Source organism: Peromyscus leucopus, chromosome 1, assembly GCF_004664715.2.
Source record: "Peromyscus leucopus breed LL Stock chromosome 1, UCI_PerLeu_2.1, whole genome shotgun sequence".
Taxonomy (NCBI): Eukaryota; Metazoa; Chordata; class Mammalia; order Rodentia; family Cricetidae; genus Peromyscus; species Peromyscus leucopus.
The window spans coordinates 185,719,527-185,745,503 of NC_051063.1; the positions used below are offsets into that span (position 1 = coordinate 185,719,527).

The 25,977-nt window shown below is 40.9% G+C and overlaps 1 protein-coding gene across 7 annotated transcripts in view; it reads right to left on the reverse strand.

Annotated features, from left to right (window-relative positions):
- The window catches only part of LOC114688727 (leukocyte-associated immunoglobulin-like receptor 1), a 35,554-nt gene extending 9,836 nt beyond the window's left edge, over positions 1–25,718 (reverse strand). Inside the window, exons 1-4 of one of the 7 annotated variants that reach the window (XR_005090726.1) lie at positions 13,442–13,584; positions 12,666–12,701; positions 8,593–8,922; positions 8,302–8,484 (exon numbers count right to left, since the gene is read on the reverse strand). Coding sequence is in view for 4 of the 7 variants with exons in the window: in XM_037202176.1 (XP_037058071.1) it covers positions 8,593–8,922; positions 12,666–12,701; positions 13,442–13,475 (400 nt within the window). In the remaining 3 variants the exon portion in view is untranslated. Of the gene's footprint in view, positions 1–8,301; positions 8,485–8,592; positions 8,923–10,123; positions 10,201–12,665; positions 12,702–13,441; positions 13,585–25,584 lie in introns of those variants that run through there. The other 6 variants (XR_005090725.1, XR_005090727.1, XM_037202176.1 and 3 more) reach the window with 6 other exon arrangements.
- Between the last annotated feature and the right edge of the window lie 259 nt (positions 25,719–25,977).

A 25,977-nucleotide genomic window follows, 5' to 3' on the forward strand; every position in this document is an offset into this window, starting at 1 on the left:
TGGAAATCAATATGGTGCTTTCTTAGAAAATTGGGAATCAATCTCCCCCAAGACCTAGCTATACAACTCTTGGGCATATACCCAAGGAATGCTCAATCATAACACAAGGGCACATGCTCAGCTATGTTCATAGCAGCATTATTTGTAATAGCCAGGACCTGGAAACAACCTAGATGCCCGTCAACTGAAGAATGGATGAAGAAAATGTGGTACATACAATGGATTACTACTCAGCACAGAAAAACAAAGACATCATGAGGTTTGTAGGCAATTGGATGGATCTAGAAAAAATCATCCTGAGTGAGGTAACCCAGACTCAGAAAAACAAACAGATAAACATGGCATGTACTCACTCATAGGTGAATACTAGATGTAAATAAAAGGATGACCAGACTGCAACTCACAACTCCAGGGAGACTACCTCATAATGAGGACCCCGAGAAAGACACAGGGATCGCCCAACGACAGAGAAATCGATGAGATCTACATGAGCAAACTGGATGTGAGGGGGGTTCATGAAGGGCAATGGTCCGGGGAAAGAGAGCTTAGAGGAGTGGGAGGTCCCAGCTGGATCAGGAACAGAGAAGGAGAACAAGGAAAGAGATACCATGATAAATGAAGACCCCATAGGAATAGGAAGAAGCAAAGTGCTAGAGAGGTCCCCAGAAATCCACAAAGATATCTCCACAATAGACTACTAGCAATGGTCGAGAGAAAACCCGAACTGACCTACTCTGGTGATCGGGTCCATCCAGTGACTGATGGAAGCAGATGCAGAGATCCACGGCCAAGCCTCAGGTGGAGCTCCAGTTGTCCAATTGGCGAGAGTGAGGAGGGATTATATGAGCAAGAGATGCTAAGACCATGTTTGAAAAAAGCACAGAGAGAAATAGCCAAACTAGCGGAAACACATGAACTATGAACCAACAGCTGAGGAGCCCCCATGGAACTGCATCAGGCCCACTGGGTAAGTGTGACAGTTGATTAGCTTGAACTGTTTGGGAGGCATCCAGGCAGTGGGACTGGGACCTGCCCTTAGTGCATGAGCTGGCTTTTTGGAACCTAAGGCCTATGCTGGGGCACTTTGCTTAGCCTTGGTGAAGGGAGAAGGGGACTGGACCTGCCTCAACTGAATCTACCAGGCTAGGCTGAATCCCAGGGGAGACCTTGCCTTGGAGGAGGTCTCCACAATAGACTGGGAGAATGGAATGGGAGGTACATTGGAGGGAGAGCAGGGTGGGGTAGCGTGGGAGTAAGGAGGACAGGGGAATCCATGGCTGATATGTAAAATTAAATTAATTATAAAATAAAAAATGTTGTTACATATAAATGGACTGGACATTGTGAATGTAATTTTTTACCTTTACAACTGTTGTTATTGTATATATTTTTACTGTGTTAGAGTTAAAACCCTTTCTTTTTATTTAGACAAAAAGCAGAAAATATAGTGGATATTTGATCACACAGTGAGAAGTTGTGTCTCTTTTTAATCTCACTTGCCTAAAGCACTGTCTTATTGGTTTAATAAAGAGCTGAACAGTCAATTGCTAGGCAGAGGAGAATAGGCAGGACTTCTGGGCAGAGATAGGAATTCTGTGAAGAAATGGAGGCATGGGAGATTCACCAGTCAGATGTGGAGGAAATTGGACATGCAGTGGTGAGGAGAGGTAAGAAGCCAAATTGCAGAATGTAGATTAATATAAGTAGGTTAAGTTATAAAAACTAGTTGGGAGCATGCCTAAAATAAGCCAAGCTTTAATAGTGAATAAGAAGTTACTGTGTCATTATTTGAGAGCTGGCAACCCACAAAAAAAGACTCATTACACATCTCCCATCTCATAATTTCAACCAACATTGTCTGAAATCTTGGTTGCTAGTTTCAATATAGTTGACATTAGGAAGACTCTGTTTTTCTTCCCTGAGGCAAGAATGATGAGTCTAGTTAGTCTTTCCCTTAGTTTCTCTCCTACATCTTCATATTCAGGGAATTTCTGTGTCAAGTATTGAGTGTGCAGTGAGGAAGATCAGGATGTCAAGAGCTCTGTGGGTCACATATGAGATTCCAACCCTACTGTATCCCTTTGTACTGACTTTTTGTGCTGCTAATGGTCAGCACTACAGTATCTTCAGGTTCAGCTCAAACTTCAGGTCACAGCACCATCAAGTGTTGTTTCCTTTCTGTGTGCAGATGGAGTATGAGCCTGATAAACACTGATAAAGTCAAAACACCACCATGGACACCAGGCAAGAGTCAGAGAGGAGAAGAAGCAGAGGGTTTGGTTGTCTCTATTTCTCATGGAAATTTTTATTGTCAGAAGACATACCTATAAAGTTTTGCCAACATCAGAGACCAGGCATCCTGAACCCCAGGTGATAGTGCCTCCCAACCCTGCTCAAACTCACTCAGCATAAATCCAACTGCCCCTACTCTCCTCCTCATCATATACAGGCTCATTACTCTGGTAGAGGCCTTCTGTCTAATCAAAGGCCAGGCCAGCTTCCTGAAAACAAGACAGAATTCTCCTATGCCACCACAAGCCAGGACTGCATCTGAACCCCAAAGAACCTCCAGCCAGTCAGAATCAATGCACATACATAACTGGAACTTCAGTCCAAAATTGAGCAGCAACACTCTGCTTGACTATCCAGGCCATCAGAAGTCCAGCGCTCAACATGGCCAGAGACCCTCTACTCAACCACAGGCTGCTGGGGCCAAAAGACCAGATATCAAACAGAAACTATAGAAGAAATCACCTATCTAACAAAGACAAATCCAGAAATTGGCACATGAACCTGTAATCACTCCAAATCCCCATGCCTAAGCATAGATGTAAGAACACAATCAACAACATCCAAGGAAATATAGTACCACCAGAGCCCACCAATCCCAGTACAATAAGTATTGAATATTCCAACATAGCTGAATCACAAGAAAATGATCTTAAAACTGACTTTAACATGATGATAGAATTCCGTAAAAAGGAGATAAAAAATCCATTTAAGAAATCAAGGAAAAGATAAATTAGAGGAAATCAACAAATCCTTTTACAAATGCCAATAAGGCAAGAAAAAACAAACAGGTGAATGAGACTATTCAAGACATTAAAATCAAAACAGGATCAATAAAGAATATGCAAACTAATGGGCTTCGGGAAATACAAACAGGAAATACAGACACCACCATCACCAAAAGAACTCAAGAGATGAAAGAGAAAATCTCAGGTATTGAAGATAAAATATAAGAAATAGATTCATTGGTTAAAGAAAATGATAAATCTAAAAAATTCCAAGCACAAAACATCTAGGAAATTTTTGACACTGAGAAGACAAAACCTAAGAAAAATAGGAATAGAAGAAGAAGAATACCAGCTCAAAGACCCAAAAAACATAGTGAACAGAATCATAGTAGAAAATTTTCCCAACCTAAAGAAGGACATGCCTATGAAAGTACAGGATGCTTACAGAACACCAAAGAGACTAGACCAAAAAAAGTGCCCTTGTCATATAATAGTCAAAATATAAATATAGAGAATGAAGAAAAAATATTAAAAGCTGCAAAGGAAAAGATCAAGAAACATATAGAGGCAGAACTATCTGTCCCTCAGTCAGATCACCATGTAACCAAAAATATAGGCTATGGCCATTAAATATCCCAATTATGAGCTCGTAGTAATTGTCCAGAGACCCAAATGCACTGAGACTCCACTTGGCATTCACTGCTAAGAAGAGCTTTTAGGGATGTCCTCTGTATAAACTCCCAGGTAGAACTGGTATGGCAGCCTTTTTGTATTTTCATAATGGGCTCCTGGTCCATTTTTGACATAGACAGGAACTCATTGTACACAGAAGGATGACCTCTTATACTTATCCCAAACAACTTTGAGTCACCAATCATTTCCTCCTTTTTATGTTCTTACAGATTTTCTCTGCTTTCTCCCTGTGGTCTGCATGTCCAAGATGACTTAGCGGTCTCAGAGTGATCTCTATGATATGAGAACTTCCTCTCTGTCCCATGGTCCGTTTTCCCTTCTCTTTCATTTCATCAAGCCTGGAGACACTTCTCAATGGGTGAACTTTCATTTAATACCAGAGGGAGAGGGGTCTGTGAGCTCTTGCTCCTGAGTTTCTAGGCAGATGGCATCTGTCTTTCCATGAACCCAGTGGTTTTCTCTGTTGATTCTCCCCTACACACCTCCAGGGAACTTGAAAGTCACAGCAATAGAGATCCTAAGTAGGACAAGTTGGTACCAGGAATGTGTACCATGTTTTTCCTAATCTCAAAGATAGGATTAAAGGCATGTTTTCTTACCTCAAAGATCTGAATTAGATGTAGTCATGTTGTTAGCCAAGAATAGCCATCACATGTCCATCCCTTGTTAACTTGGTACACAATCATATCTCCTTAGGGGGAAGGCCTGGCATTTTGCAAGTGGTGCCATCCCTGGGCTTATGGTCTTAGGCTTTATAAGAAAGCAGCTTGAGCATGTCATGAGGAGCAAGCCAGTAAGCACCATCCCTCCACGGCCTCTGCATGGGCTCCTGTTCAGGGTTCCTTCTAGGTTTGAGTTCCTGTCATGACTTGCTTTGATGATGAACAATATTGTGGAAGTGTAAGCTTATAAACCCTTTCCTATCGAAGTTCATTGGTTATGGTGTTTTGTTGCCGTAATATAAATCCTAACTAAGGCAAGTTGGTACTTTGAGTGGGAAGTTTCTTTCAAATTTAAAAGATGTGGATTAAAGTCATATTTTTCCTAACTCAAAGATTTTCATTAGACTTAGTTAAGTTGAAAATCAAGAAAAACCATCACAGATGGGAATGAGGTTATAAGTAGAATGCATTTACTGAGCACCTACTGTAGAGCACACATGTGCTGGGTGGTGCTCATGGACATGTGGCTTTGTAAAAATCTCACATGCACAGTAGCTTTGAAACATTTATTTTTTGTCCTTGTAGTACCAATCAGGAGTGCTGAACTTCTTTGTGCTCTGTGACACCCTATCCACTGGCACAGCCCTTTTAAGGACTCAGCAGTCACGTATGGTTAATGAAACACTCTTGTTCCTACAGATAAGAGCAATAACCTCATTATTTACATCATATAGGACAGCATTGTCCACCATGGTCTATAGAGCTTTGCAAAAACTGACAACTAACAAAAGAAGCAAGACTCCCTCTTTGGGATCCCACTGAATACAAGAATACCCATCTTTATATGTTCTCAGGGAAGACTCTGGAAGGAAAGAACTCAATCCAATGTGGCCCTGCTGACTGATGCCCTGCAGACAGCACCTAACTACTTCTTTTACATGCACCATCCTCCAATCATGTACTCACTGTGTCCCCTTGCAGTTGTTGACACAGGTAGATTCTACCTGTCCTCTCTCCCTGGGTGTTACCCACTCCCTGACCTTGTTACTGAGGCAGAATCTTCAATGCCCTTAAAGAAAATCAGGCAGCATTTTTCTAGAAGCTCTTTCCTCAAAACTTTGCCTATGTCCAGGACATGAGACCCTCACGGATATTCTTACATTTCCATGTGCCTTATTGCAACTTAAATTAAAAACGTCATAGGCATGCACACTATATATTACATATCATGCAAATAGAGTCACCTGTGCTGACTAATAATGTTATAATTAACCACGAACCTTTAGTCATAGTATAACTGTGCTGAAAACTTTCTATGCCATAGTGGCATAGTACATGCCTTGAGATTTATTTCCCTGCATTGTTCAAGGTAACATTTCTGCAGGACTGCTGTCCAGAAGTTGTTTGTTCTATATGCCATATGGGCAGGTGTGCAGGAGACTGTGCCTTTGAAAGCTAGTGTAAATAACATCGTGTCCACAAACTGACACAATGGGCCACCAATGATGCATTTCTCACAACATATGTTTCACAACTACATGGGCTATACATATATGTCCTAGAACAATGCCCCATTTTCAAGTGACACATGGCTGTATGCTCACATGTAATATAAATAAGCACAGCTAAGGTGCTGTGGATATTGATCAATGAGTTACCCTTCATGTGCAATATTTCACTTAGTGTCCAAGAATGAGGACCAGAATTAGATGCCCAGAACTCACAGGACAAAGATAAGTAGACAAGACTACCAGCATCTAATCCTAGTGCACATAAGACAGAGACAGAGAATTCCCTGAGTAATTTGGTTAGCCAGACTAGTCAAAACTGGAAACTGCAGGGTCAGACACATAAATCTTCACAAAGTGTAAGGTGGAGAACCCTCCAAAAAGACACTCAGTATTACTTTTGGAGCTACAAACACATACATCCTTGCATGTGCAACTGCACCTTCACAATATGCAGACACACATATGCACAGCAGACATGTACCCAGGCAGAAAAGTAAACAAGCAAATATTGAATAAAAGTATATGATGTTAACTTATTTCACATAATATATAATATTAATACATTTATATATAAATAACTTACTTATGTAATTTTATACTCCATGTCATCTTTCAAGCATCATTTGTAAATAGCCATCTTATAATAAATGATATATGTCTGTATGTAGGGTATAGTAATAAATAATATCTGTTAAGTTATATATTGCAAATATTAAGTAGCATGTGATATTTTTTTAAAATGGAATAACATGCATTCTATCCATGTGTAAAGATACCTTATATTGTTACATCAGTAATATTACTTATAGATTTAATTATAAGATAAATATATAATGCAGTATAATTTAAGTTTCACATCTGAAATTTTAATGTATTCTGTCATTCACCATAATTATCTTGCCATTAATACTCACAGGGCTGTGTCATTTCTCTTCCCTCACTGTGAGGGCCCAGTTTGACTCATCTTTGGACTAATGCATTTAAAGTGAAAAGACATTTGTTAAAATCAACAACAGGGTGGTGACCCAATATATTTAGCTTGGAAATACACCATGACAGGTCCCTACATGATGGAATATTAAAGGACTCTGCATAAAATAGCATCCTGCTCCCCTCTATCTTTACATAACCTTTGTCCCTGTCCACTGTCCCACCTGCTTGAACAAAGAGTTAGCCTCACAGTGACACAGCTGAGATCAGAGAGTCCATGCATGACGCAGAACCACATCTCCCTAGAATGTTGTGGCTACAGCGTGCAGGGAACGATGTAGCCATATAGACTGAGACAGAAAGATTGGGAGAAGCTCATTCAATATCACACAGCATCCCAGCCTGGCTACCTTTCACAGGTCACATCCTTCTCATGTCACGTTCCCCTCAGAGATCCTTCCACCCTAGTCAGGCACAGACAATGAGAAAGTCCCCTCAGCTGTCATAGAACCTGTGCTTGAAAGGAAGGTCCTAATCAGCTCCATTCCCAACGAAAGCAATGTGTGTAGTGAGGCACAGACAGAAGGGGGCAGCATAGAGCTTGCAAACAGAGATTTAGGGTGTCAATGCTGGGTTTGCTTCTGCCCTGGAGTCTTCAGAATTGGTATTTGACCAAGAATGTCAATTTTCTCATATTAAAAGTAGAAGAGTCACTGGGAATCCTGGCACATGCCTTTAATTTCAGAACTCAAAAGGTAGAGGCAAGAGGGTCTCGCTGATTTTATACCAGCCTGGTCTATGTAGGAAATTCAAAGATCAGCCAGGATCACATAGAGAGGGCCTTTGTTGTTGTTTTCAAAACAAAACAACAGCAACAAAAACAAAATCGTATAAATGGTATCCTGATGCTGGCTCCAAAGCTAAGCAGAAGGCTGGCTGGGATATTAACGCAACATATAAGACCTAATAAACTACTGCACCAGCAAAGAGGCAGGGGGAAGGATTCAGACCCTATGAGAAGAGCTGTGTAGACTTCTTCTCCATCCTCAGTATTTATTCAAAAAGGATGATTATTCCAACATTCAATCCCAGACAATGAGAGAGACCTGAATTGACAGGACAGAGAAAAGAGGAAACATGACAGATTCACTTTTAAATGTCTGCTCTTGTGGTTTGGCCAGGCCTCATATTTCTCACTCTTTCACTCTGTTTGCCATCACAGAATCAGCATTGACCATCTCTATGAAAGACCTGGGAGAACATGGAAATGGACTGGAAATTCTTCCTGGACTTTGACTCCAGGAAATTCTGGAGCCTGACCAAACAGAGACCATTCCATATGACAGCACACCTAAAATAAGAGTCCAGGGCTGCCCGCTAGCCCTGCCTGGACCATATGGCCTGCCTAGTGACATGGGACCATGCCAGACGATATATATTCCTACAATCACCACAGGTTAAACTCAGTGGAAGGAAAGGATAACTCACCATGGCCAGTGAAAAGACCACCTTGAAATGAGTCTGTCTTCACCATTGCTGGGTATCAGTCTCTACTTCATAATCAGAGACAGATTTGGACCCAACTCTCCAGTCTGGAGTTGTATCCAGATAATTCTTGGTGTCTGCTAAGACTACATTTCTGGGAATCTGGGGTATATGGGCAAAGGAGACCTGTGTTGAAGGAGTTAAGAGAAAAGATCCTTAGGTTTAAGAAAAAGCCAGGAAAGTTGAGGCAGAGGAAAGCAGCTATGGTTAGAATCCAGGGACCTGAGAACAAACCTGAGTTCACTGTTGAGCCTGGGTCAGGAGCCTGGGTGACGTCTTCTCTGGTTACCTTCAGCTCCAAGTTCTCACTGCGTGGGGACCAGATGGACTTTTTATAATAGAGGCAATGATAGTCTCCAGCAGTGCTTTCATTCACTGGGCCAAGGAGGAATCTAGCCTCTGTCATTAGAGGCTGTGTGTTCTTCTTCTCCATGACACAATGGCTTCCCTTCTCCAGGCGGAATGTATCATATCCACTAGGGGTTGAGCACACAATGGTTACAAAATGCCCTTTGTGGATCACAAGGCTTGGTTCAGCTGAGATGGAAGGCTTTGACAGAGATCCTAGGAGAGAGCAGAGCAGGAATCACAGAACATTGCCACAACACAAAACCAACTTAGGTGCAACATTCTATATTCTTACCAAATTTGGAGTTCTCCAGACATGATGGAAGTGCAGCTCTATAACATCCTCACTTTCTGTGTGCATTTGAATTCCCATCCCATGACAATAAGGAAGCTAAGCCTTAGCACATGTTGGGTCTAGCAAAGATCTATCCAAGGTAATCTCAGAACATCCCAGGCTGGATATGTCTACTCCAGAGCCCACCACCTCCTGGTTCATTCCTGGGACCTCTGACTTTTCAAGTTTATCTTTCTTTCCAGGCCCTGTTATTGAGGCATTAAAAGCCTACCTGCTTCAAACTATCTGGATGCAAGAACAATACCATTAAATCAAAGATTATACACACATATATACGTATACACACACATACACACACACACACTCACACACACACACACACATATATATATAGATAGATATAGATAGATAGATAGATAGATAGATAGATAGATAGATAGATAGATAGATAGAGACAGAGAACCTTAAATGATCACATTTTCTGTGTTCAAAGTGATGTTTTGCTGTAAACTGTGGAACAAATGGATCAAGCTCATAAACTTGGATCACCTTATTAACTTGGCTTCTTTTTCTGAGGATAACTGATATTTTCAGTTTCCAACCTTATAAATGCATGGTTGCTAGCCATAATCCATAATTAACCTTTGGCCCTTATTCATGTGTAAGTGAGTTTTTGTTCCCTTAAACCAATATTTCCTCATACTTTCTTTTTCCTTAATTCATTCTTTCAACTGTTTTAAATATTGTATTCATCCTTTAGGGATGCCTTCTATGTTTCCATCGTTTCACTTATGTAAGAAACATAATGTCTTTCATTTGAAGCTAAAGAATGGGAGGGAAGACTGATGTAGAAATAATAATTGTCCAATGCTGTGGCAAAAAGACTGCAATGAATGTGAGCGGTGAGCACAGAAATCTCCAGGGACAGGTGAGATCAGAGGTGTACTCGGTGAGATGACAGGGAAGAGCTACTTGCACTGAGACCTGAGAGACAGAAGTTAATTCCCTGCCCCTAGAAAGCAGGGGCTTGGAGAATCAAACATTGATAAAATACTGTTTAAAATTCCACTCAGAGGACACAAACTCTTAGCTAGATAAGAAGAAGCAGTTAAAAGAAATCACCTGTGGGGCATTCTGTAGATAATTAATGCAAAGTCTATTGTTCTTCAGAGTCACTGAGAGCTGAGTTTAAGTGCTGTCTGAAAGGGAAAATATGGGATAAATTATATGCTAATTGGCTTGATACAGTCAGTCTGGAACACGAGGTCCATTTTAAAAATTAAATTAAAAGTCATCCTGTGAGAGAGCCAGGGTTGAGAGGGAATCTGGAGTTTTTGAGGAAAAAAAGAAAATTGAAGAACTTAGAGATAAGCCAGCCTGATAGGACAAGGTGGCCAGGATGTATCTAGGGTAAGCCCTAGTCACCGGGTCTGAGAAAAACATGGGTCTGATTCTGTCTCAATATCAATATCAACTGTGGAGCTCAAGCCACATCCCACCTCCAGGCACAACCTGACCTGCTCATCCAGTGTCCAAACCAGACTAGTAAATATGACTCTGAGTCCTCATCAAATAAGCTTCTTTTGCAACACACAGAGACCATTACAGCAAGCCTCAACTGGTGCATAAACCAACTGATCCTGATTTGGGTATATCTCCAATGGCTACATCTACAACATATTCCCATCCCTAGGGCTTGTGGAACATGACAGAAGAGGGAACAGGAAGACTCTAAAAGCCAGAGGATCAGGAAGTTGGCTGTGAATATGTTTTCCAGATATGACAGGAAGGCTATCCCCATGATACCTCAACAATATGGCTACCTAAGCAAGCCCTGAACAAAGACACCACCCATTGACATCCCAGATTGAGTGAGGGAAAGCCCACAGGGCTCCTAGATGAGGAGCTACAAGAATTTAATGGCTGCTGAGAGGTGGAGAATAAGTATTCCCCAGGAATTAGCTCCTTATATGGTTATCCAGTACCAAGTGGTGAGCTCTAAAAGCACATACATATAAGCAACACTAAACACCACATAGCAAGGTGTATTTATTTATTTGAATATAAACATGTGACACTAATAAGTAGGCAATGAATTTCAGAGGGATCATGAAAAGCAGGGACTTACAATGTACTGGAGGAAGCATATAGAGGGGAGAAATGATGTAATTATATTTTCATTAAAATTGTTTTTAAAAATTAAGGAGAAGAGAGTTGGTGACTCCCAGTTTAGGGGTCCAGAAAAGACTCTATTCTTGGAGTTAGCAGAATTTGAAAAAAAAATTGCAAAACTTCTGATGATGTAAGACATGAAAGAAGCTTCTGGGTAAAATTTTCAAATTGTGGAAAATAACAGGAAGATATTTGTGCTTCTGCATGACAAGGAGCAATATCCATAGTGCCAGGGAGGGTGAGAGCCTTAGGAGGTACAGACAAACAGAGCAGACATGAGGGAAACAGTAACAAGTAGGGAACAGAAGAGCTTAAAAAAGAAGTTCACAGAAATTTATGCGGAGAGGGAGAAAGATTTGAGTATGTATGTGGTGGTGTGTGCATTTAATTCCAACATTCAGGAGGCAGAAGCAGGCAGATCTCTGTGAATTCTATACTGTCCTGGCCTATGTAGCAAGTTCCAGGCCAGTCAGGGATACATAGTGAGAATCAGAATCAGAACAAACAAAAGAATTAAATAACTAACAGGCTTAAGAATTTAGTGGGGGAAATAAACAGCACCTAGTGGCATACAGTTAATGAGGAGATGGAGAAGTGGATAAAGTGCAAATTTTCATGATCTGCCTTTGAGGACTGTCAAGGCCTTGCTAGGGGATACTGAGAGAGGTCTGGGAAATGGAGAAATCTCTCACATGTAGGCTTGGTCATCCTGAAAACAACTGTCTCTTTAGACAGCTTGTCATGGAGATATCTCATTGCCATATTCTTCACTGCATGAGGCCCAGTAGAGAAGAGACAGAAACAATGCAACTATCAGTTAATAGAAAAACTGATAAAGAAAGTGTGGTGCACAAACACATTAGAATACTGGTCATGCTCCAGAAAGGAAATGCTGCTGCTGTTGGTGGCAACCAGAATGTATCCAGAGGAAGTTACATGAAGCAAGCCAGTCACAGAATGACAAAATCACAGGATCTCACTTACGTATAGAATGCAAAGACATTCATCTCAGAGATGAAAAACAATGAGAGTAGAATGGTTATCAGAGGCTAAGGGAAGGGTAAATGGAGACAGAGAAGATGCTGGACAAAGATATGAAATTCCATTTTGATGGGAAAAATACATTTATTGAGTTCTACTGTGCATGAGAGTGGCAGATTGCTTATTTAAATTTTCCAAAAATGGTAGATAGATGACATTGTCACACCTAAAACAAAATGGATGTCAGAGGTGATGGATATGCAACTCAGCCTAATTTAATCATACTATGGTGTAAATGCACAACAAAGCATGGTGTTTTAAATAAGAAATCAAAGAAAACAGGTAGAAAAGGAAGAGGGATGAAGGTTGCTTATCTGAGGATGTTTATGCTTATCTGAGGATGTTTATGACTATAGGAAATGCTCATAGGTCTTCCTCCAGGCCTCCTGGGTACATGTGATCCTCTTCAAACCTGCCCATTGGTTCAGAAACAACCAAAGACATGACTTACCTTCTTGAGTCATAACTGTCCATCCTAGGCACAGCACTGAAATAGAAAGCTCAGTGAGAAAGACACTCACCACATGGGTTGCTTAGAAATGAGAATATAGGAAGGACTAGATATAGGTGGGAACATTCAGCCTACCATGATTACCCAGCCTTTCTTCCTCCATATCAATGCCAAAGTATAATTCTCCTTTTCACTCTGAAATAAGCCTAAGTAATACCTCAGGCTAAAGGTGGAGACATAGACTCAAAATCCCAGCTAGCCAGCTGGTCCACACATTTAAGTATTACTTGAGCTATAAAGTTCAAAGTCAGCCCAAGCATCTTTCTGAGACCATGTCTCAAATCCAAAAGTAAAATGATGCCCAGGATGTATTTTGAAAAGAAAAGAATTTCTCAACAAGGGTACTCATTAATGCATAACACCTGTTAACTTGAAAAATAAAAAGGACTGAGATGAAGATACAATTCTGTGGTAGCATGCTTACCTAGGATGCATTAGACCCTGAGTTCAACTTCCAAAACCCAGAAAAACAACTGGCTCCCAGTCATCTTCTCTTCTAAACAGGCTCTTCTTAATTCCTTTCAAAGCTGAAGATACACACAAGCCCCATTTCTATTCCTATCAATAAGTCCACAGAAGTATCTTACAAATAGGGATGGGGAAAAAACTCTTCCCAGGGGGATTCAGAATCTGCTGGCTGTTTTCAGGCCTGAGTAGGGAATAAACTCCCTTCTTCAAATCACCTTCCTCATCCCTCCATTTCTCCCAGGACTCACCGAGGGCCAACAGCTTCACAGGATTAACTGGCATGATTCAGGCTCTGGTAGTCTGACCAGGTCTGAAGCCCTGCAGTGGAGACAAGAGGCAGGATGTCAGAGGACTGGTGCTCAACACAAGATTTCTAAATCAGTTTTCTTACACGAAGAGGAAGAGGTTCTCCCCTGCACTTTCCATTCTTTCCCCTGGTGACTCTGTGAGAAGGTGTCAGATCCTTAAAACAATATACCAGTCCCTGAGCTAAGGTGTAACTGAGCTCATTCTTCAACATGTTTGTTTCTCTGTAATATGGGAGACAGAGAATAAGATTGTACCTTTCAGTCCCAACTATAAAAATAATGAGCATCTATCTTCAGGCAAGACATTTCAACATCCAAAGCTCACATCTCCACATGTTTATAATTAGAGTCATAAGGTCTCCCCCAAGTGTTTAATGTTATGGTCTCTGTAAGATATTTGCATTTTAAATGTGTCCTGTTATAAATGATGAATTTTACCTTTAAACAATATTGAGTTGTGTGTGTGTGTGTGTGTGTGTGTGTGTGTGTGTGTGTGTGTGATACAGTGTGTTTATGTGGAGAGGGTTAGAGGACAACTTGCAGGAGTCATCTATCTCCTATTATGGAGGTCCCAGGGATTGAACTCAGGTCATCAGCAATAGAAACAAGCGTCTTTACCCATTTGACCATCTCATTGACCTAGATATTTTTTTAAAAAAATCAAAGGTTGTCAGGAGTGGAGAGATTAGGTCCTATCCATTCTGTTAACATGGATGTTGGGCCTCAACTGTTCTGAGGAAAGCTGTCTCTGAGCAAATCGGTCAGGATCATTTTAGGGGAGCTGAGGCCCTCCCTCCCTGCCACTAGCGGAACAAGAAGTGGAAAGTAGAGAGAAGAAAGTTCTTCCTCTTTGGAAATAGCATGAAGATTTTTTGCAAAAAATTAAAAATAGAATCTAAGTAAGGGGAGAAATAAGGAAGTGAGATGTCAGCACTCATGTAATCATTGCAACACTGTTCACAAGAGCTATGATGGAGAAGTAATTCCAAAGAATGGGTGAAAATGCGGTGCATATACACAGTGGAATGAAGAAAATAATGATGATACCATGTGTCTTTGTTAGGGTTTCTATTGCTATGGAAAACACCATAACCAAAAAGTAACTTGGGGAGGAAAGGGTTTATTTGGCTTACACTTTCACATTGCTCTTCACCACTAAAAGAAGTCTGAAGTCTGGACAGGAACTCAAAACAGGGCAGGATCGTGAAGACCGCAGCTGATCCAGAAGCCACAGAGGGGATCTGCTTACAGGCTTACAAGCCTAGCTTGCTCATCCTGCTTTCTTATAGAACCCAGGATCACCAGCCCAGGGATGGCCACATCCACAATAGGCTGGGCCCTCCCCCATTGATCACTAATTTGAGAAAATGCCTTACAGCTGGATCTTATGGAGGCATTTCCTCAGCCGAGACTCCTTCCTCTCTGCTGACACTTCCTTTTATCCAGGTGACAAAGAAAATCAACCAGTACAACTGATCCCTTGTCAATTTGATACACATACAAATCATTATTAATTATTAATCCACAACCCTTTCTTTTCTATTTATCTCCAGGATCTCACATTAAAATGATAATTATTTTAAAAGTCCCACTGTCTTTACAAATTCAAACATTAAAATTTCAGTCTCTTTAAAATATCCTGTCTCTTTCAAAAGTTCAGGTCTTTCACCTGTGGGTGCCTTTAAAATGCAAAATTAAATTAAGCACATTCTCCAAAAGGGAAGAGCCAGAACACTATCACAAAGTGTCCAACCAAATTAACCTTCAACAGTATATATAATTCAATGGCCAATTGTCTGGGATTCACTCAGGATCTTCTGGACTCCTCCAAGGAGCTTGAGTCACTGTTCCAACTCTACCCTGTGTGGCACACACTGCTTGGCTTCTAGGCTTCAGCTGGCTCCCCTCAACTGCTTCTGCTATTCTTGGTGGTCTTCCCATGGTACTGGCATCTCCAAAACACTGGGGTCTTCTGCAGCAACTGGGCTGCATTTTCACCAAATGCCTCTCACAGGCTCTCTTTATGGTGCAAAGCCCCAATTTCTTTGCATGGCCCCTTCTGTCCTGGGCCTTCAATTTCCACTGAGGGTGCACCTTCACCAATGGCCTCCTCTGGGCTCTCACAGTGCCAAGCCTCAGCTGTTCGCCATGAACCCTTCATGTCTTCAAAGCCAGTACCACCTGGGTGACTCCTCCACATTAGAAAGGCTGGCTGCCAGCACGAGGTACAATCTTGGCCACCTCTGGAACAGAGCTTCTCTGTGTTCTCAGGAAACACTTACTAGAAGATTTAGTTTCAGTGATGCTGTTATGTTCTTAATAACTGCTCATTGCTTTGCTCCAGCTGAGCAGGATTAAGTATCCCAGCAAAAGGAAGTATCATTTTAGTAGTTCTGGTATCTAGTTAATCACTGGTGATTTTTAAACCCCAGCTAACCAGAGCCACAGAGTCTTAATTCAAAATAACAGATGACCCTGATAGTCTTTAAACTTCCCTCTGAAATGTCACAAGCCAGGCTTCCATCTTTTGCACTGATCTTAGCTTTATCTTCTAAGCTTCCAAAGGACATCCCACTGAGCTCTGAATACTCAGTGGCTCTTCTAGCCCAAAGTTCCAAAGTCCTTTCACAAACCTGTCCCAAACCTGGTAAGATCTGTCACAGCAATACCCTACTATGCTGGTACCAATTTCTCTTCATTAGGGTTTCTATTGCTGCAACAAAACACCATGCCTGAAAAGCAAGTTGGGAAAGAAAGGATTTATTTGGCTTTATACTTCCACATTGCTCTTCACCACTGAAGGAGGTCAGAACAGAAAATCAAACAGAGCAGGACACAGGAGGCAGGAGCTGATGCAGAGGCCATGCAGGGGATCTGCTTACTGACTTACTCCCCCCTGGCTTGCTCATTCTGTGTTCTTATGGAACCCAGGACCAACAGCCCAGGCATGACACCACCCAAAATGGGAAGGGAATTACTCCATCGATTGCTAATTGTGAAAATGCCTTACAGCTAGATCTCATGGAGGCATTTCCTCAACTGAGGCTCCTTCCTCTTCAAGTTGACACACAAAACCAGTCAGGACACCATTATGAAAAACCATATGGCTGGAACTTAAAAAATGGCGTGGCCCAGTGAAACAAACAATTCCAGAAGGACAGAGGCCAAATTATTCCCCTCAAATGAGGTATGTTAAATAGTCATATTCAAACTGGAAATGCTGACCCATGTCTGCAATCCATGCATGCACTTGGGTGGATGAGGTAGAAAAATTACCACAAGAGTAAGGCCATCATGAGTTCTGAGCTAGCCTGAGCAAATAACAAGATTCTGTCCAAAACCTATGAAATAAATAAAGAATTTAAATTGATGGATGCAAATCTAGGAATGCTGGCTACCAGAAGAAAAAGTGTGTAAGTTATTTATCATTAAACAAAAATTTTTGGATGACTAATATGAATAACTCTAAGACAACATAGCACCTACAGTCAATAATACTGAACTGTATTGTTAGTATGTTAAGAAAACTGATTTCATGGTTTACTTCAACTTATCTAGGGTTTAAACTGCTGTGATAAAACACCAGGAGCAAAATTAACTTGAGGAGGAAAGGGTTTGTTCCATCTGAGTCTTCATCTGAGGTAACACTATCATTGGAAGTCAGGGCAGGATCTCAAGGTTGTAGCCAGTATGTGGGAACTGAACTAGAGTCCATGGAGGAATGTTTTTTACTGGATGTTACTCATGCTTGCTCAGTCTTTTTTTTTTAAATATAACCCAGGTCCACCATACTATGGGAGACATCACCCACCATGAGATAGGCCCACCCATATCCATCATTAATCAAGAAAATGCCCCCAAGCCTTTGCCAAAGCCCACAGGCTAATCTGATAGGGGTATTTCCTTAATTGGTTTCCCTCTTCCCAAATAACTGGGGCTTGTATCAAGTTGAAAAAAACATAATCATCTCAATCGCTCTCCCACTGTTCTCTCTGCTCTCCTCTCCGTCTCCCCCTTTCACTCCTTCCGTCTCTGTATTCTTGAAGGGCCATTGAATCAAGTGTGGAGCAGAGTGACATAAGCAACATCCTAAAGGGACTGGATAGACAAGAGACAGATCTAGGTGTGCATGTGTGTTGTTTGTAATGTCGGTTCCATATATGACAGAAAAGAGGATATCTGTCTTTCTGGGTCTGGTTTTTTTTTTTTACTTACTGTAATAAACTCCAGACCCATCTATTTCCCTGAGAATGATTTTCCTGTGCCAGATTTGGTGAACTAGACACAGGCTTGAAGAGAAATAGGGTGCAGTTCTCCCTTATCTCTGCCACAATCTGCTCTTGGTTAAACCTCCCAGCCTTCTAGCCTGTAGCAGCTAAGCCTGGTGATGTGAAGGCACTCGCCTGAGATTTGTCATCCCTCTTCTCCCTCAATTCTTCCCAAGTGGAGAAGCAGGTGGTCTACATGTCCAGGGCTGGTTCCCATCATAAGAAGATTCCAACTAACACTGCCTTTACTATGATTGGCTCTGATACTGTGTTTCTGAGGCCTGATGTAATTTCATTTATTTTCATAGCTGAAAACAATTCCATTGTGTAAATACCACAATTTTTTAAACATCTGTTCTTTGATGAATAATGAGTGTCCAGCTTCACCTGGCCAATAGGAGTCCCTTCTTGGAGATAACGAAATAGCAGTGATGGGATCAGGGTGTCATGCATATTTCATCCCTATATCACAACACTGGAGTCAAATATAAGACTCCAGCTCTTAAGAAGTTCTTGGATATATCATCTGACATTTTTACGTTGTTATAAATTGAACAGTTGGGTTCCTTCCCCTGTCAAAACTTACATGTTAGAACCTAATGCCATGGGAGCTGGAAAGATGTTCAATAGTTAGGCATGATTGTTGTTCTTACAAGGAACCCATGTTGAGCAGCCCACAACAGTCTGTACCCCTAGCTCTCTAGGATTCAACATCATCCTCTGTTGACTTCCACCAGCATTTGCACACACGCACACACGCACAAATAAATTCTTTAAAATAAATAGCTTAAAAATTCTTTTGAAAATTGGAGCACAAATATTAAAGGAAAGAGACTATATTGGATTTCCCTAAAAGTAGCATCAATTGGGACTTCTGACCTCCCAAACTGTAATTCAGTAAACTTGCCTTATCCTAAACCATTGTGTTTATGATAATTTACTCAAGATTCAGTGGGGAGTGAAGCCACCAGCTGAAGAATGACATGCATGACTCCATTTACACTTTACTAACAGGAACCAGACACAAGGGGGAAGGTGTGAGCACTTTGACTTGCTCTTCTCTTGTTGTAATAACATACCTCAGCAAAAGGAATCTAATATAGAGTTTATTTCAGCTCACAGTTCAAGGTACAATCCATTGTGATAATCAAGTCACAGTGGCAAGGGCTTCAAGCACCGGGTAACATTGCACACACAATCAGAAAGCAGATGTATCCTTGCTGCTACTCAGCTTGCTCTTTCTTTGTTTAATCCAGAATCCCATCCAGGAAATGGAGATACCCATAGTAGGTGGGTCTTCCTACCTCAATGAACAAACAGGGTAATTCCTCACAGACTCCCCCAAAGGCCCCTCTCCTAGGTGATTTTAGATTGTGTCCAGTAGATAACACTAACATCACAGCCTTGATGTGGTCACTCAATACCTAAGAATGGGTTACATATATGTCTTTATTATGCAGGCATTTATACTGCATGATGCATTTACACTCACACGAATAAATAGTCCTGTGCTCTGTCTTTTCACCACTGTAGCTTGAATTGTGGCTTAGAGGTTGACTGTCTTCTCTATCTTGTCAGGTTGAACTTGTAAGAGCATTGGGGGTTCACCTGCAGCCAGCCTGCATTTGGCTGTTCTGAGACTACTCAAACATGATTCAGATTAAGGGGACAGCTAGAAACATATAATTTCCTTTCCTGACTGCTCCTGATGTTTGGATTCTGGAGGCATGGGCATAATGATGAACTATTGTTCCCTTCTCTTTTCACAGATGAAGAACTTGAGTCTGGGGATCTATTGGGGGTACACCTACATTCCAGCACTGCCAGCATCAATAAGGCACATTCTACACATGGTCATAAGTGTCTTTGCATTGTATGTGACTGAGGTTTCAGAAGTGTTACTAATGGGAGACCATTCTTCTCCTGATCTAGAGAGCTCATAGAACTATGAGCTTCCTGCATCAAATGGACATATGCCCTCTTTAGTTGGGCACACTCAGCTCAAACCATAGATTTAGGGGAAATGATCAGCCTGTTTTCTAGGATTTTAGTTTCGGTGCCAGTTTCAGGGAAACCACAATCAGTCTAGTTCTTAATTTTAAACATCCACAGTGAGAACCCACCTTAAGACAGGAGAACAGATTTTGAGTGTTAGGGGAAGGATTTTCCTATGCCAGTTGTGCTGAACCAGACACAGGCTAGAAGAGCACTCGGGGTTAGTGTGCTCCCCCCCTTCATCCAGTGTCCAGTTACATCTCCCATGTGTGGATCCAGCCTTCTTCCCTGTAGCACCTAAGCCTGGTGAGGTGAGGGCACTCACCTGACGTTTGTCACACCTCCTCCCACACACGCCCAGGAACTGGTTGCCACCACACAAAGGCTCCAACTGGTACTAACTTCACTAGGATGGCTTTCGAAGCTGTTTTTTTTTTTTTAAACTCTTGAGACCCAACATAACAGGCGGGCATATAAGAAATGGTGCTCTGAACAGCCATAGGCAAGGAAGTATGCTGTGCTTTCCTCTGCTGATTTTGAACAGGAACAGAAGCATCCACTTCCCTTTTATGTGACTCTTATCACCTCTGACCACACCACATTGAGAAGTGTTTCATAAAATGCCTGCAGTTTTACAGGTCCCACCCATCCGACTAATATCTACCACCAGACACCAAACTCAGATGGCTCATATGACTCAGTTCTTAAAAAAGAATATATATTTTAATAGAAACTCGAGACTCACAGCAAAACTAACCAGACGTTAATGAGAGTCTCGAGTGTACTCCTTGAGCTTGTCTGCGCCATCATAGTAGTATAATTGCTCCAACTGATAAACCTGCAAGGACACATTGCTGCCATCCAGGGTCTTTACTTTACACTGAATTGTGTGCTCTGTGAGTGGGAAAATGTCTAGTGATATGTGCTGGCCATTATAGAACCATACAGATGATTAGCTTTGCTGTCCCTTAAAGCATCTATGATGTGTTGTTTGTTTGTTTGTTTTTTGTTACTCTTTTTGCACTTTCACTCTTTGTTCTTTTGGGTGGCCTGCCACCCAGCCCAAACAAATATACGTGGAGACATTATTTCTTATTAAGCCCTTCCTAGCTTAGCCAGCTTTTTTTTTTTTGTTAACTTAAATTATCCCATCTATCTTTTGCCTCTGCCCTTTTAATTTTCTCTTTTTCTGTATAACTTTTACTTCTTTCTTTCTCCATTGCTGGTTCTGTAGCTTGGTGGCTGACCCCTTCTTTTCTTGATCCTTGGTTCTCTCTCCTTCCATTTATTCTCTCTGGCTGCAATCCCTGCCTATCCAATTTCCTGACTTCCTATCGGCTGTTCAGCTCTTTATTAGACCGAACATTGTTTTAGACAGGGAAGGTAACACAGATTCACAGAGTAAAACAAATTCAACACAAGGGAATGCAACACATCTTTGCATCATTAAAACAAATGTGCCACAGCATAAACAAATGTAACACATCCTAAAATAATATTCCAGAACGATGACCCTTTTATTTCTCTGTGTGTATGTTGTCTCCCAGTCTCTCTGTATCTCTTTCTGTCTCTCTGTATCTTTTTCTCACCTCCTCCAGTGTGTATGTGGGGGGGGATGCCATTTTGTATGCTGTGAATGTGTGTTGCTCTGATTGGTTGATAAATAAAATGCTGATTGGCCAGTAGCCAGGCAAAGAAGTATAGGCAGAATAAGCAGACAAGGAGAATTCTGGGAAGAGGAAGGCTGAGTCAGGAGTTGCCAGCCAGACACAGAGGAAGCAAGATGACAAGGTAAAACTGAGAAAAGGTGCCATGTCACATGTCAAAACATAAATAAGAATTATGGGTTAATTTAAGTGTAAGAGCTAGTCAGTAATAAGCCTGAGCTAATGACCATACAGTTCATAATTAATATAAGCTTCTGTGTGTTTCTTTGGATCTGAGCAGCTGTGTACCATGTGAGACACAGGAAAACTTCCAACAGTGTGTGCGTGTGTGTATGCATGTGTGTTCATGTGCGTGTACGTGTACGTGTGTGTGTGCGTGTGCGTGTGCGTGTGTGTGTGTGTGTGTGTGTGCTTCTGAAGAGGGCATTTGTCTTCTTTACTTTTCTCTTTGTTGTGAGAAATTACCTGACAAGAGCAACCTAAGAAAGATTTGGTTTTGACTTACAGCTACAGGGTACAGTTCATCATGGCAGAAATGCTATATCATTAAAAAGTGAGGCAGCTGGTCATATATGTCCAGTCAAGATGCAGAGAGAAGTAAATGATGGTGATCAGCTTGCTTTCCCCTTTTAATTTAGTGAGGGGATCTCATCCATAGGATGGAGTCACCAACATTCACTGGATCTTTCCTATTCTGCTAAACCTTTCTGAAAACATTTTTATAGACAAACTATAGGTATGTTTCCATGGTGTTCCTAAATTCCATCAAATGTACAATGAAAATGAACTATCACAGAATCCAGTGTTTCACATATACCAGGTAAGTGCTCCTCTTCCATGCTACAACTCCAGGTACTTTCTGCTTCCATGAGTTTTGCCTTCCTCAGAACATATTGCAGTTTTAATGAGACTATATGTGGTCTTTTGGTACTGGTTACTTTCACTCAGTGATGTAAAATTTTTTCATGTCCTTGAGCAGATAATTTTATATAGGCATAGCTTTTCAATATCTTTGACCCTACATCTAGGTTCAAGATTGCTGGGTCTTATAAAATATGCTTGGTTTTGTCAGAACTAGACTGGCTGCATCTGTGGCTACTGTACCACATTGACTGCTCACAACCATCAACCACCACCTCGCATCCTTCCCAGTATGGACAGTTGTCACTGCTGTCAATTCCACCATTCCAACAGATGTTCAGTGAAAATGTGCTTACTGAGATGTTAGAAGGTCTACAGAACACTGGCTGTAAGGTCAGGCTTTATGGTAAGTTCCTCCTCTCTTTGAGTCTCCCACAGCCTCTGTGACCTGAGCAAGTCACTTCCCCCTGTAGAGTGACTTAGATATGAGAAGCTCATTTCTTAGAAATCAACCAGCCAAGATTCATCAGTTGCCCATCACAAGCTCAGTGCCTGAAGTTGAGGAATTATTTGAAGCTGGAACTTTCAGTGTATCTTGTTCACATCTTGGTGGATCAGGAATGGGATCCTGACTGGAAATGAGACCAGGCTATAAACTTCAATGGTCCACCTCTAGTGGCCTCTACCACCAAATGGACATGAAATCATTGGAGTCCACAGCAGCAACCTAATCTTAACTTTGACCCTTTACAAACTTTGCTGACTGTGGGAACTTAGCAAACTGTGTGCTAGGTATCACCAAAGGAAGACATTCCCCAAATCCCAAGACACCGGCACAAACCTCTGCAAAGCTAATGGTATCTGCCACACACTTCCACAATAGAAGGAAGTAGCTGTATATAAGGATGCTGCCTTCTCTCTCAATACCCTTGATCTGGATTTTGATGCAGGGATTTTTCTACATAGGATGATTTATTTTTTCTCTATTCTAGTTTCATTTCTGTTGCTATGATAAGATACCGACAATAAAAAACAACTTTGGGTAGAGGGTGGGTTCAAGGGCAAACTTTTACACTGTCTTTCGACATTGGTTGATTTCTTTTTGTTGTTGTTGTTGTTTTTTCTTTGTTTTCAGGCATAGTCTCAGACTCACAGGATAGGCTAGGATGCCAATGTACTTGTGATTCTTCACTCAATGTCTTAAGTGCTGGAACTACAGATGTGCACCTCCATGTACATGGCCCATCCAAAGAATGTGTATGCTAAGCAATCAGTCATGCATCTGAGATATGTCTCCATCTTTGTGTTTATACTTTTTTTAGAATGTAGTGCTTTCACCTGTATCCCAAGACTTCTAAAATATATAAAACAAGTTGTAAATTCACTCAAAATGACTTAAGTGGCATGGTAAAATGGACAGAATGGAGCAGCAAAAACATGTGAACAAAGTACTCATGCCAAGTAATTTTGAAAGGTACAATGTTTGGCTGTAGTAGTCTTTGATTTTAGAAAGTGAAGAGATGAGATATTTTATTACTGTACTACAGATAACACATTATTTAACATATGAATAATGTCACCATGCTTAATATACCATTGATCAAGCTACAGGGCATAGAGTGAATTCCCTAATCAGGTGTCAATTAATATATTTGGGAGATTCTCAGGTGTCCCAGGGTTACCTTGTACTCACTATATAGCTGAAGGTCATCTTTAATCTCCATCCTTTTGCTTCTACCTTATTAGTTCACAATTATGGTATATATCACCAAACTTGGCTTTGTGGAGTGTTGAGTATTCAATCCAGGGTACTGTGCTTGCTAGGCAAGGATTCTACCTACAAAGCCATATCATTTTCCCACTGGTAATAATTTCTTAATTAAAAAAATCTATAAAGGCAACACAGTGTTGTTTTGAGAGGGGTTTTAAGTTGTGGAGCAACTTAAGGGAATGCATGTCTTGACTCACACAGTTTCCTGTTACCATCAGTTGGTCTGTGGGAGACTCACCTTCTCACACTACCATGAGAAAGGATTCAGGTTTTCAGGTTATTTTCTATCTACCCCCATAATATTCTTTCTTTAATCTCCAAGTTATCTAGTGGTTCTGATGTGTATGGGTAGTTGTCCTACATCTAGAAAGGCCTGACATATAAATTTTGCCATAGCCATTTTGAAGGGACATATTTCCTCTTTAGCACATCAGATATAACTGACCAAAATTGACACATGAGTAGGATGTGGTCACTAGGGCTCCAGTTATATCTCCACTGAGATCACTGCTTGCTCACTATGGCTTGCTTGTGAAAGTGAGTCACAGAAAATGAATTTTGCAGACCAGCCAAATTTCGTGTTCTCTCTCACCTTCCAGACTGTGGATACAACATGACCAGAACTTTGCATTCCGAGCCATGGTGAACTGTAGTTCCTTAATTTGTTTCACATTATTTTGTTAACAACAATGAAAAAAGTAACAATATCTCACCATCATAGCTGCTAGAAAAAAATACAAATTGCCATCCCAAACTCCCAGGTTTGAAAGAGGAAATATGTGCCTTCTTTACCTCTTTTCATCACTGTATTTGAAACCCTAAATATTTTATCAAGCAGTTTCAGATCTTACATTAAGGTAAGGTATTGGATGGATTTTGAATTTATTCATGTGCAAGGTGAGAGGTATGGATCTGGTTTTACTCTTCAACATGTGGAAATCTGTTTCCACAGCATCATCAGTTAAATAGTTTGTTTTGTCCTCCAAAGTACATTTGATATGTTAATCAAAATTTAGGTGGCTATATGTGAATCAGCTTATTTCCTGTCCACCTATTCAATTCTTTGGTCACTGTGTCTGTATAATTTTGACTATAGGTTTGTTTTATATATAGCCTTCATCATGTTGAGGTGTGTTGGTATGTATATGAGGAAGACTGTGAAGTTTTGAATTATGTACACATTGATTGTGAACAATTCAGAGAGGTTAGCATGTGCCTGACCTTGAACTTTGATAATTTTTTATTATCTCCCCAGAATGGGAGGAGAATCTAACAATATTTTACCAGACATGTTCTGACTACTGGTAATTTCTCATGAAGTCTACCCCAATTAAACACATTAGTGATAAACTCAGAGTCATCAATATTCTGACCTGTCACATTAAATACAGGGATAATTGAACAACCATTACAATTATAAACTTGTAGTTATTGAAGTAAACCATCATGTGCCTGCACAAGGTTGACCTTGTCAACAATCATGCATGGAAAGAGAGGAGCTCACTGTTCCTTACTACTTACTGCTGAACAATTGGTTGTTGACTCACTGCAGAAGAGATAGGGTCATTTTTTTCGGTTGCATAAACACTGCTGAGTTTGCTGGATTCCAGTGGGTAGTTTGATACAAAACTCACACAGATGGTCCTGGTTAATCTCTGGGAGTTGAAACACAAAACAAATGGACATGAACGTAAGAATGAAATTTGCAGGGGAGAGAGGGCAATGGGGAGCGGTGGCAGGGATTGGGAGAGGATGGGGTGAAAGTGGTTACTGTGTTTATGGACAAGTTCAGGTAATAAAAGATAGGTAATTTTTTAAAGGAAGGAATCAAAGGCTTCTTCTAGAGGAATTTGTCCAAAAGTTAACTCAGATTTGAGTAACTACACTTCTCTTCCTGGGTCATCAGTCTCTATG